The sequence below is a fragment of the Bolinopsis microptera genome, chromosome 2 (genome assembly GCF_026151205.1).
Source record: "Bolinopsis microptera isolate Bmic1 chromosome 2, MBARI_Bmic_1.0, whole genome shotgun sequence".
Lineage (NCBI taxonomy): Eukaryota > Metazoa > Ctenophora > Tentaculata > Lobata > Bolinopsidae > Bolinopsis > Bolinopsis microptera.
In genome coordinates this window covers 15,534,162-15,546,486 of record NC_087073.1, presented here as the reverse complement: position 1 = coordinate 15,546,486, position 12,325 = coordinate 15,534,162, and the positions used below count along the sequence as shown (strand labels likewise).

The 12,325-nt window shown below is 39.0% G+C and overlaps 1 protein-coding gene across 1 annotated transcript; it reads left to right on the top strand.

The window, feature by feature from the left end:
* Nucleotides 1-5,389: 5,389 nt before the first annotated feature.
* LOC134826315 (uncharacterized) lies at nt 5,390-12,086 on the top strand. The gene is made up of 3 exons (XM_063838646.1): nt 5,390-7,261; nt 9,610-9,798; nt 11,318-12,086. The coding sequence occupies exons 1-3, from the start codon at nt 5,448-5,450 to the stop codon at nt 11,886-11,888; spliced, it is 2,574 nt and encodes an 857-aa protein (XP_063694716.1). The 5' UTR covers nt 5,390-5,447; the 3' UTR covers nt 11,889-12,086.
* Nucleotides 12,087-12,325: the final 239 nt, after the last annotated feature.

Genomic DNA, 12,325 nt, shown 5'->3' with positions numbered 1-12,325 from the left:
AACCCAGGAATCAACTCCTCAATAATTAGTTTGGTATTGACGTTACATATTACATGAGGAATACGTAGGGAACAAATTTACATTTCGCAAGATTAAATCGTTCATTAATATTATTAAATGGAATCTAGGAAATAGTCAACACATCACTCTCACACTCTGCACAATTTGTGCATAAATTTGGGATAAATTGAAAATTTGGAAGTAGGGGCCAGGGGTCGATATCTGATATCGATAAATTTAACTAAATATTCTAGGCTCTAGCACATCAATTGTAATTACTGCAGTTTTACAGAACTCTAAATGCTTAATAAATACCTTTGCAGGTACCACTCAGAATTTAGTCGGATCGTTTTCCAATACGAGATTGGGGACAGGTTCTATAAACAAACAACAATGTATAGATAATAGAGGGTACCTGCTATCTAATAAGCTAGTAAGTACAAGCAATAGTATAATTAATGAGGGATTGCCATCTCACAATCACAAAATTAGTTTGGCCTGTTGAACCGTCATGGGTAATTGTTACTGATAGAACATAATCGTATTCCCTGTGGTTTAAATCATAATTTCCTCTGTTGTTTAATCAAATCAATATGCTGACTCTTTGTCGTGGATTACAATCACGATTTACTAAAGATTACATGAATAATGGAGATAACCCATAACTATTATGATTATATCAGTTTCTGCTGTAATTTACATTTGTTCATTCGCCACCATGAATATATATTTTTGAGCAATGATCACCTCAATCTTCATAATCTGTTTACAATTTCTACGAGCAATGATGGGTATTTTTAATAATCAGCCGTCCGGCAGTCCAGCGTCCAACTGAATTACAAATTTTCCAACATTCCGTGCAATTTCTTCAAAAAGAAGTCAGCTAGAAAACAAGAATTAGGGTTTAAGATCACTGCATTTACTCCATCGCCAGCACCTCTTAATCAGGTATAAAAGGTGTGGTGCGTGGCGCCAGTACGGTGATGTTTGTAGAAATGTTGTGACTTGTGTGTTACACGAGCCCCGAGACAACTCTGGGTCCACCGCCGTTGTAGGCTCGGGTTGCAATCTCTGGACAAAGAGGGGTTAAATTAGATTATACACAATTGGATTACATGGGGTTAAAGAATATGTCATTGTCAGTAACTACAGATGTTCACGCAGTGTGACACGGTGTTTCTGGAACTTGTGTGTACCGCTCTCAGGCCGCATATAACCACCATTTTAAAGTTTTTGTTGTGCAGTTTGTTGTTCTCCTGTTTACATCTATATTATATTTTAAACTTGACGAAATTTCCCCGGCAACGGGGACATAGAAGAAAAAACACCGAAAATCGACCTCAAAATGACCCTCTGGTGAAATCAAACCCAGCTCGCAAATGGAGTTGAAACCTCGCCATTTTTAGCAGGGTTGTAGAAAAAGGATAGGAATAGGCTATAGCATTCTTAGAATTTTGATTTAGGCTTTAGATTTTTTATAATTAACGTCGGAAGTGAGGTAAAATAACCGTTAGAATAATGTCGTTATTTTAGCAAAGGTTTACTGCGCTGTTGCGTAGCAACGTTAAAATGCACGTGCGCGAGCAATAACATCTTAACTACGCGCGTTGTGATGCTGTATGCTACGTCATAATTTCAAAACTAGCTCACATTTACGCTCACGCTATGACTTATATTCATAACTTTGGTTGTGATTGGTATTTTTTGATGCGGTAAAAAGTATCGTTTTGGGAATCCGAATACTAACAACGCTGTCGCCATTGTTAGATAAATTCCATTATGTCTACAGTATAACAGAGCTATTTGATGAAGAGAAATTAAAACATAACTGATTTTTAAAATTTCCTCGAACAAAGCTTTCGACTAGCGGGTTTCTAGTATTTTATGTTTTATACGTCTGCAGTGATAGAGCTCTTTATAGTGCGCGACAGTTTTGTATGTACCTCGGCTCTGTTAACTATGATAATGAAGACAATTTATTGACGACATACCAGAAACACACCAGAGACATACCAGATATACCAGACATACCATAAACATACCATAGACATACCATAAACATACCATAGACATACCATAGACATACCATAGACATACCATACACATATCATAGACATACCATAGACATACCATAGACATACCATAGACATACCATAGACATACCATAGACATACCATAGACATACCATAGACATACCATATACATACCATATACATACCATAGACATACCATAGACATACCATAGACATACCATAGACATACCATAGACATACCATAGACATACAATAGACATAACCATATACATAAACATACCAGAGACATACGGGAGACACATACCAGAAACACATACCAGAGAAACATACCAGAGAAACATACCAGAGAAACATACCAGAGAAACATACCATAGACATACCGGAGACACATACCAGAGATCTAAACTATAGATTCAAGATACATGTTATACACTTCCCAATAGAGTTAAAGATGATATGTATCCTCTAATAGTCTAATTAGTTGTCCTACTTTGTCATTGACGTAGCTGGAGAACCCTCGTTGGCTGCTGTTAGCACTCGGACCTTTTTCGACAGCTTTCTCCCAACAGTAGTGAAGTATTAGCCGATATGTACTTTTAGAGATTCCCTTGCTATAATAATTTGTAGTAGGTATATTATATCCCCTGGACAGTGTATTGAGGTTCCACCCTGAAATTTGTCATTCACTTTTGTGTAGCCTTCGCCCTTCTGACCTTGTAATTATGCTGTATGCCTAGATCTTTAGCAACCGTAGTTTCTATTTACACTCTATCTGTCACTTTACAGTTTCTCTCAGGGTTCCTTTGGTCAGACAATCTTCTTCACCTGATTACAATTCCTCCTCTAATAAGGTCTCACCTCTAATTAGTAATTATCACATAATCTAATCATACAATCAAGCATATTGCCTGTATCAGCTGATTGTGCCACCTAGTGATAAGATATATTCGCCAGCCACCAGAGGATGCACTTGGCAAGCAATCATCTCTATAGGTTCTCTCAGAGGTAGTGTTTGCGCAGTGTACACATTATGAGGATCCCCCGTTGTATGATTTGCTTGCAAACTGTTCCTCAGTATTTCCTCTGTTATTTACTCATAGCTGTCCGGGAGTTATCAGTAAAGTCCGGGGGAGTGCATGTTTTGATATTATTGTACGCTCTGTAAGATTCTATTCTTATGTATTACACATGCGACATTTTATTCTTTTATCATTATGTCCAAAACAATAAAACATGCTCCCCGAGAAGTTTAAAAGTATAATTTAATACTGTGGCTTCTATGTAGTTTCTTTAACTCGTTTGACATATCACTTAAAACATTGCATATATTATGTTCATATTTCGCTGCCGGCCGATTTTAATGTATTTGAACTTGCGTGACTTCACATCAGTTTTTCAGTATAAGTAGGGCGTGACCTTGCGAATAAAAGCCAGCTTAATAAGAACCTCTGAATGACCTGTACATTCCGGAGAAGAGGAGAAGAGCTTTAGTCAAGTAGTCAGCTCTAATCTTAATGGCTCCATTGTGCTCTCCCCTCTAATGAACGGTGCTCTAACTTGAAGTTTTCTCGTGGCCACACTAGTCTGCATTGTTCACTGTTCAGTCTATCTCTTTAAAATAGGTGCTGCTGCCGCCCCAGATACTGTTGCCATCGTCTGGGCCGGGTTGTATGACTCTTACAATATCAGTCTGCAAGGCTGGAACTACCACCTCGGTTTTACTAATCTTCAGTCCGTGTTCTGTCTTCCTGACGACTTGTTGGCTAGTCTGAACGTGTGCTCTGTGGTTCGTAGACTGGTCCGACCTTTGTTTAGCATGGTTTAACATCAAATCTTTAACATATATTGAATTAGATTATGCAGAATTGCTAGGATCAATGGTTTGGTTTGTATTAAAAGTTTTAAAGCTTTGTACACAGTTAGTCAGTTGGTCAGCTTTCTGTCCTGGTCTCCTGAGAAATTATTACTACTGGGTGGAGTACCAGTAAGTTGATACACGCCATCAGTCTGTACTCTGTATAATGTTTTCAGGATGTGCCGATATATCGGTAAGTGTACAATATGACGCGGATATTTCGACAACTGTAGTAAAAATTAACGACTAATTCCAGAGTTAAATGTCATAAAGTCATCGCTCTTTTTGCAGAGATGCCACAATACAGCGACATGACTCCGTGTACTAGTACACATCAGTTTGTTGTTGCTCCCTCCGACCCGGCAGAGTGGAGCTAACCGAGCTGTCTAGAATGGCAGGTGTAATTACCAAGGCTTCTCTCTTTAACTCCGGGCAATTTGCCAGCTTCTGCCTGAAATGTGCGGTGTCCAGCTATAATATGTAGTGACCCACCCTCATATTATAATATCTGAGGAAGAACTGCCCCTCAGTCCACTTCCTAGTGGTGGTACTTGCGTTGTTTTGCGGTACGGTGCTAGTTCATGTGTAGCCACTCCTAAAATACTTTCTAAATAGCTGTATAGAGGTGATGTTAAATCTTTCTGATTCTCTTTGTCTTCATTTATTTATCTCCTATTCGTTTCACGAAACTCAAATCATTTTGTCCTTCAGTTTGTTAGTTTGATGCGGACGTGTCTTGCAAGCACATGTCCATGATAATTGATGGTACTTACTGCTTGTGTGACCATTATACCTTAGCACAGAACATTTACTGACGCATCCGTATCAATTTTATGCCGTTTAAGTTTTTGTAACAAGAGGATAATTGAAGGATGATTGTTCAGTTGACCTTGCAAATTTTCTGCCGTGTAAAATATTTTGCCTGATATCCCTGCACTACCATTTGGTAGACTTTGATGGTTTCTATTTTAAGATATGTCTGGTGTTTCAGCTTCGTTCATATTTCTGTTTACGAGTTATTGTTGTGTTACTTCAAACAGTCATCGCTGTTTTTTACAGTATTCTTGGTTTCATCTGGACCGACCTAGGCAGGTAGGCAGGGTTTGGACATGCATTCCATCGGTGATTGTAAACGTCATGCTGGTATATACATACATTATGTTGCTGTACGTACATATATAATCCACCGCTGCCAACCAGTCGTGATAAGATAAAAAGGTTTTTAAAACTAAAAATTTAGTGTGTACCTCATAGAAAGCCAATAGAATGTCTCTACCGGTCTTTATTTTGAGTGAGCGAATCACGCCAAGGCTACATGATGTGATCGAGTTAATCATTTAGCGATAACATCACCGTAAGAGACACCCTTAAAAGTGCTCTACGTATATTGGTTTAATATAATTACACGGTTCGAATTTCACTAAATTATTTGCCAATTCCTCCCTCCAATTACAATGTTTATCTCCTGAAACCAATTAGCCCCCCTTAAACACTTGTACTATTCAGATCTAGCGGTAATATGAAGCTCTGGTGACGTTGTACTGAGATCCGATAAGATCATGCAGAACAAGGGAAAGCCAGTGAGCGGAGGGAGTAGGGTGAGTAGCCACTTTGCGGACACATTCCTCGAAGCACAAAAACTCCGTGTGACGAAGGAAGGAGATAAGACACCAGCACCAGAGCGGGCATCTCCTGGACTACTTCCCACAGTTGGGAATTACAGCACGTCAATCTCTTCAGTTACTACACCTGCCTCTCCGTTGTGTATCTTTAATAACGACACTTGTAATATCTTTGATAGTACCTCCTCCGCGACTAGGGACCTGCACCAGGCTAAGTTTGGTTCGGATCGTTATCTGACCCGAACTTATCATCTCCAGAACGTTGCTACAGACTCACAGCCTAGTATTCCTAGTAGTGTTAGTGATCACTCTTCAGTCTCCAGGCATTCAGAACCACCTGTTAGTTATAAACACCCTCATCAGCTTGATAAAAAGAGAGGCAGCACTCTTCCTCCTAAATCTTCAGCTCCCGCGGGACCGCTCTCGTTCAAAGAAATGGATGATGGATGGGGTAAATCGTTGGGAAAGAACCAATCCCTAGCCATTCATGGCGGAAAAAGGAAAAACCTATTCTCCAAAGACATCCGAAGGACTCAATCAGAAGCCCAGATGAACAAAACAAAGTCAGGTAAACCGAGTGGAGGCTCATTTGGATCCCTCAAACGTGCGCTTTCTCCCTTTATATTCCGTAAGAAGAAAACCACAAAGCAGGAGGATGACACCATGGGAGTGATGAAGAAAGTAACTGACAGAGACAGTGTTCACAGCATCCCTATAGTCATGGAAACAGGCTTTCCCGCTACATCTTGTTCGGATGTTAACAGGGAACAGGAGGACGCTATAATGAATGGATCTGCTTGTGTTCGAGGTCTGGTCAGTCCTCTGGTTCACCCGAGAAATACTAATCATCTTCCATCAGTGCAAAGGAACTCTAAATTGTTTGAGGAGTCTTCGGGGTCACCAAAAAGAGAAAGCAAGTTGACCAGGAGAAGGGCTAACCTATCTTCGAGTGGAAGTCCCTGTATGTCAAAAACAAGTCAGAGCAGCTCGCCAGCACCAAGTCTTGAATCTGTCAGGCTTAAGAATGTAACCCGGGGTTCTATCATGCCCAAATCTTCTACCCCGACTAAAGATCGCAACTCAGAGCGACGTGATTCAGGCACTTCTTCGATTGAGAGTGTTAAAAGCAAATCAAAGTCGTCACGGTCTACACCCAACTTTGATCACGTGAGACAGTCGTCCAATTCAGATTGTTCATCTCGTGGAAACTCTCAAACGGTTAACTTCAGTGGCGATATCAGTCACGCGAAACAGACCCTTGTAAAACCGAAAGCCATTAAAGCCTACCAAAACCCAACTTTCACCCCGGTCAAAAGGTGCACAGAATGTAACAATCCTCTAAGTGCAGATGGCAAGGCCAAGGCCACAGTGACCAAAAGTGTGTTAACGGAGAACCCAGAGTTCAAGGTTAGAGGTGTGTACGCGGAGGGGTCCAATATAAGGATGGAATCTCCGGAAATAACAATTGAGGCTCCAGATATAACGATTGAAGCTGCCTATAATGGTGACGTGGATCTTGATAACGATTTGGATACGACGATGGTGGAACAGTCAACAGAAAGTAAGCAGCATCTCAGAACAGAGATGCAGGACTTGTTAAAACGGTACAGTCCACCAAAACAAGGAAACTACAGTGGAGCAACACTTCAAAGAAAGTTAAAAGAAATCAAGAAAGAACTTGAGGATTACACTGCTCAGGATAATCAGAAGATCGGAGAAATCAAGGACAAACGAAACTCAGACGTTCTTAGGTAAGATTTGTGATTTATATTATATTGAGAAAACATCCCTGCTGTAAAATCAACAGTTTTGCGGACGGTGACTTACGTCAAATGTCGTAAAAATTCAGCTACAGTGTGTGGTCAATATGTCAAAATTTACAGAACCCTTTAAAAAAACTCATACGGGAACAAATCATTTAGGTTTTAATGAAGCAACATAATGCTTTATCAAGTTAAGTGAGCCTTGTTCGAATGATTTATTTGAGGTATCGACTGTAGAGCAAAATAATAATCCATAATACTTGATTAAATCCAGAAAATGTTTCGTCCAGTGTAGAATAAGAATGAAGTAAGGCCCACTTTTTGAACCCCAAAACCAAAATTTAAAAAACAATTAATTTGAATATAGATTAATTTAATAATTAAATCAATGTAATGATGAAATAAGAGTAGCGATTTCTTACTCTCTTTAGCATCATGGGTCGATTTTTTTAAAAAGCCAATAAAATGAATGCTGTATCTAAAATAATTCTTTCATTAATTTTCAATCCTAAGCAAACGATCGATTCAATAGAACTGAAAAAGTGAAAAGGGCACTTAGTGACTGAGAAATCAAATTTATTTTATTCGATGTTGATCTTTTAAATCTTTTAAAGCTTTTCTATAAAATCTTACCTTTTCAAACTGTCCCCATATGAACTTGAAAAACTTTATGGATAACTATTGCGGTCGTATTTGGAATTCGATCTTTGCATAATATATTTAAGTACCATTTTCGGGCTTTAGTATTGACGATATATTTTCGAGCATAAGTTATCTTTTAGCTCAGTATTCATGATATTTTCTGGGATGAATAGTTCAAACACTGCTGAATATAAGTTTTATCTTAAAAGCGGTGTTATTCAATTTCAATTTATTATTTTTATTATCTGCACAAAACGACACGAAAAAAAGTGAACACTGCTTGTATTGAATAGCCCTGGGACTAAGACCCTTCACAATCTTGATTTCAACATTATTATTGATCAACAATGATCCTTCGATGATCATTATTGCATCAAAATTTTATCATAATTTTATAAAAATTCTATCAACATTGTATGATGTATCATCAACCCTCATTATTGATCAACATACCTTAAGAATGACAAATTTAGTCGACATAAATTTAGTCAAAATTTTGATTGTTGTAAACCAAATTTATTGAGACTACATTTTTCGGCAACTAATTTAAAAGCAGACCAAAATTTCGGTAGAGCATATATGACATGAATATTATGCTGCTGAACTACTGCTGAACTACTTTAACTATTACACGTGTAATCCACTGCTTATATGCTTTCACATTCTCTTACTTCCATTTTCCATCAGGCAGTATCTGCATCTAGTTTAATTCATTGAATTCAGTGAGTTAAACTAGATGCAGATACTTCATGAAGTAATTATGTGAAACGCCCCTTTCTAGAATTTAGCCTTTCCTAACCTAATGCAAAAACTGCATCAAAAAATATTTGTCACGAGCCAAGTTAGGTCACTATTTAAAAGTACTGTGGATGAATATGGGATAGTTAAAACCGCTGCTTTGTGTTATGGAAAAATAAAATAAAAGGAATGGAAAATGGTCTCGAAAAGTCGAAAAATGTGACTAAAATTGTTGTAGACTAAAACTTTGCGAAATCTGTGATTAAAATGATGGTAACTTGTTAAATCTATTGGCCTTAAGGTAGTTCGATTCAAATTTGAATCGATTCTGATCAATATTTATTATTTTAAAACGTTTATCTCAGTTGCCATCCGGTGAAACATAATTTAAATGAGATATTATGTGAATAACCTGCTCCCAGATTTATATTAGTGCGTAACGTGTCATGCAATGTGCACATGGTGACTGGTAACAAATGTAACGTCCTTCTAACAGACACCTTGTTGAAGAGTATTGATGGAAACGAACATTTTGATTGAATAAATACAGTATCACTATCACTGTCAGTAACCGCACATATTTCTTTGAAGTTCACGCACACGCTTGTTCGCCAATATTCCATTAAATAACTACTGCAAATGCAACGCGACGATAAAGCTAATCTGTTAGGCATCTATAAGTTAATTTCTAAATATCACGTATACCATATGTCTGGCTCCAGATTATTATCAAATCTGCGACGTAAATTTGCATTATATTTTCTTAAAATAAGCAAATTCTGGAAAACTCCTACAACGAATAAACTGTCAAATCGTAGATATATCTGGACTCATGTGATATTAAAAAACCATCAACTATAAACTGTTAAGCTTGAGTATCATAGGATTATTTATATCAAGACGATGGACGTCATGTCGTATTAAGTTGAACTATTGAACCAATGATACTTCGACAGGCTGAGCACGGCGGGCACCCGGAACAAGTACTCAGACGAGGTGTTCTACAAGACTGACGACGAGATGTTTAACACTACTTTCATCAAGCCCGCCGAGGATGACTATTACAAGGAGATCGAAGTAAGGATCAACCCTGAGGGCATTGCTGTTGTACGGAGGAGGCACCAACTGCTACCTGAGTCTGACAGGTGAGGCAATATTTGGAACAAATCTGTTCCTCTTGCTAGCTTCAAAAAGCTCATTATTATACTATTGGGAGTAACAGAAAACTCATCAAAATCTGACACGAAATTCAAACGTCGAATACAATCCTTACCTGGCTTGGGTTGTGTTAAGTCTTATTCACGACTCGATAATATAATGTTTTTATGGGTACTGGAAGACACAGTCTTTCAGGATGACAATAGTCAAAGTATACATGCCACTTAACTACCGCAAAATAATATTTAATCTTAATGTTCGGTTATAAACCATGAAACGTATCAATTGTGGGAACGAATAACAGAGTGCCGAGCTATCCACTGTAAGGCTTTTAGAGACATTACTTAACAATGTTTGATTGGGGAAGTTGGTCGTTTAGCTCCGGACAGTCTATGCACGGTCCCTGCACGGTCCATGCAACAACAAAAGAACACTCCATGCACGGTCCCTGCACAATGAACACTTGATGCACACTCCCTGCACGGTCAGTCCCTGCACACTCCCTGCACGGTCTATGCACGGTCTATGCACGGTGCCTGCACAGTAACATATGAACACCGGCTACTAGCCGGCTAGTAGCCACTTTTGTAATAACAGCTCCTCAACTTCACATTACCAAACCGGCTACTAACCGGCACTTAAAAAGTGGTCACTAGCCGGCTACTAACCGGCTACTAGCCGGATAGTGACCACAAAACGGCTACTAACTGGCTACTAGGCGGTCACTAGCCGGCTATTAGCTGAGCTCTAAAGCAGACCTACTTTCTTGAGGTTCCAAACCGGCTACTAGCCGGCTACTAGCCGGCACTTGAAAAGCGGTCACTAGCCGGCTACTAGCCGGCTACTAACCGGCTACTAGGCGGTCACTAGCCGGCTATTAGCTGAGCTCTAAAGCAGACCTACTTTCTTGAGGTTCCAAACCGGCTACTAGCCGGCACTTGAAAAGCGGTCATTAGCCGGCTACTAACCGTGTGTGCATCAAGTGTTCATTGTGCTGGGACCGTGCAGGGACCGTGCATAGACTGTCCGGAGCTAAACGACCAACTTGCCGTTTGATTGCTCCATTAAATCAAACATACTACCACCAGAAATTCAAAATTGAAAGAATTTTATTGCAACTTGCAATGCAAGGTTCTGATTTTTTAAACGTTGCAGACCTCTTATAAAGACTTTCAAAAGCCTGAATTTAGCAGCTGAAGGGCATTTAAACACGGTAACGCATTAGTGAACTATGTCTGCAATTACTCAGAACCACTTAAAGAGTTAAAGTGCTATTCGACCGCTCCATAGAATAGTATCTTCAAATTAGTCTATTCATAGGATGCTTGAAACTGAAAGCATGCAATCGAGAATAATTTAAATGGCCGATTGAACATGTTATATCACCTCAATCGATACTATTCATTAGTTCAGCAGTTTCTGTATGGTATCACATAGTTGTATAATCATAATAAGAATATTGCACTGATAAGAATATTGCACTGATATTAAACCAATCACTCTCAGGGCCAAGGAAGGAATGAGACGATCTACGATCCACGTGGATGACAGAGTGTACTGTGACAAGGCCGTTCTCCAGTCGATCTACGGACACAGTCCTTCGCATGTCAGCAGTAAAAAGCAGCCCTCCTCGAGCGTTACCGACCCTGCGGACAAACTAAATCCCGATCTAAAAGTAATGAAACTGCGATCCTTTATCCATCAGAAATCTGTGCCAAACCTGCACGAAACTTATAGCGATAGCGAGAATAGCTTTACGGAAACTAAAAAAACTCTGGTGTCCAGTGCCAGGTGTGTGGAGACGGCAAAGTTAAAGCGGGGATATCACCGCAGTACTGGTAACAACCTTCCCATTCACAAGAAGTATATCCGGGCATATACTAAATTTTACGAACAGAAACTAGCTGTGAAGCTGCTTGATTTAAATAGGTTCATCCAAGAGGAGAAGAAACAGCGGATAGTGCTTGATCAGCGGATTCAGAAATCTCTTCTTGAACACGAGGAGTTAGTGAGAGATCTGAACACTGCTAAGCAGGACATTTTAAATATGATAGAGGTCATTGAGACCCCCGTGTAATTTTAGTGACTGTCAGTAAATGAGTCACACCGTTCTTAGATAAAATAGTGATTTTTATTTTTCTTCTATATATATTTCAATTTTCAAGTGTTACTGAAAACTTGATGCTTGATACTTGATTGTTCCTTCGTAATTGAGCAATGAATATTGTAAATTTTTTTCATGTGAATTAACATATCATTATCATTTCGAAAAGACAAAGGATCGCTAATTTATTGTCACAAGGAACTTAATTTGAACACCCCTGACCTCGACCCCTTAACTACATCAAAAATACAAAATATAAGTTTAGTGGTTAAACCGAGGCTTATATAACTCCACAAAGGTGATCTTATTGATTGGACAAATCACATGATATTGATAAACAAGGAACATGCCGAAAAAAACAACCTCAACTGGGGCTGATCTTCATTATTGGATCGCTCAATGATAATATT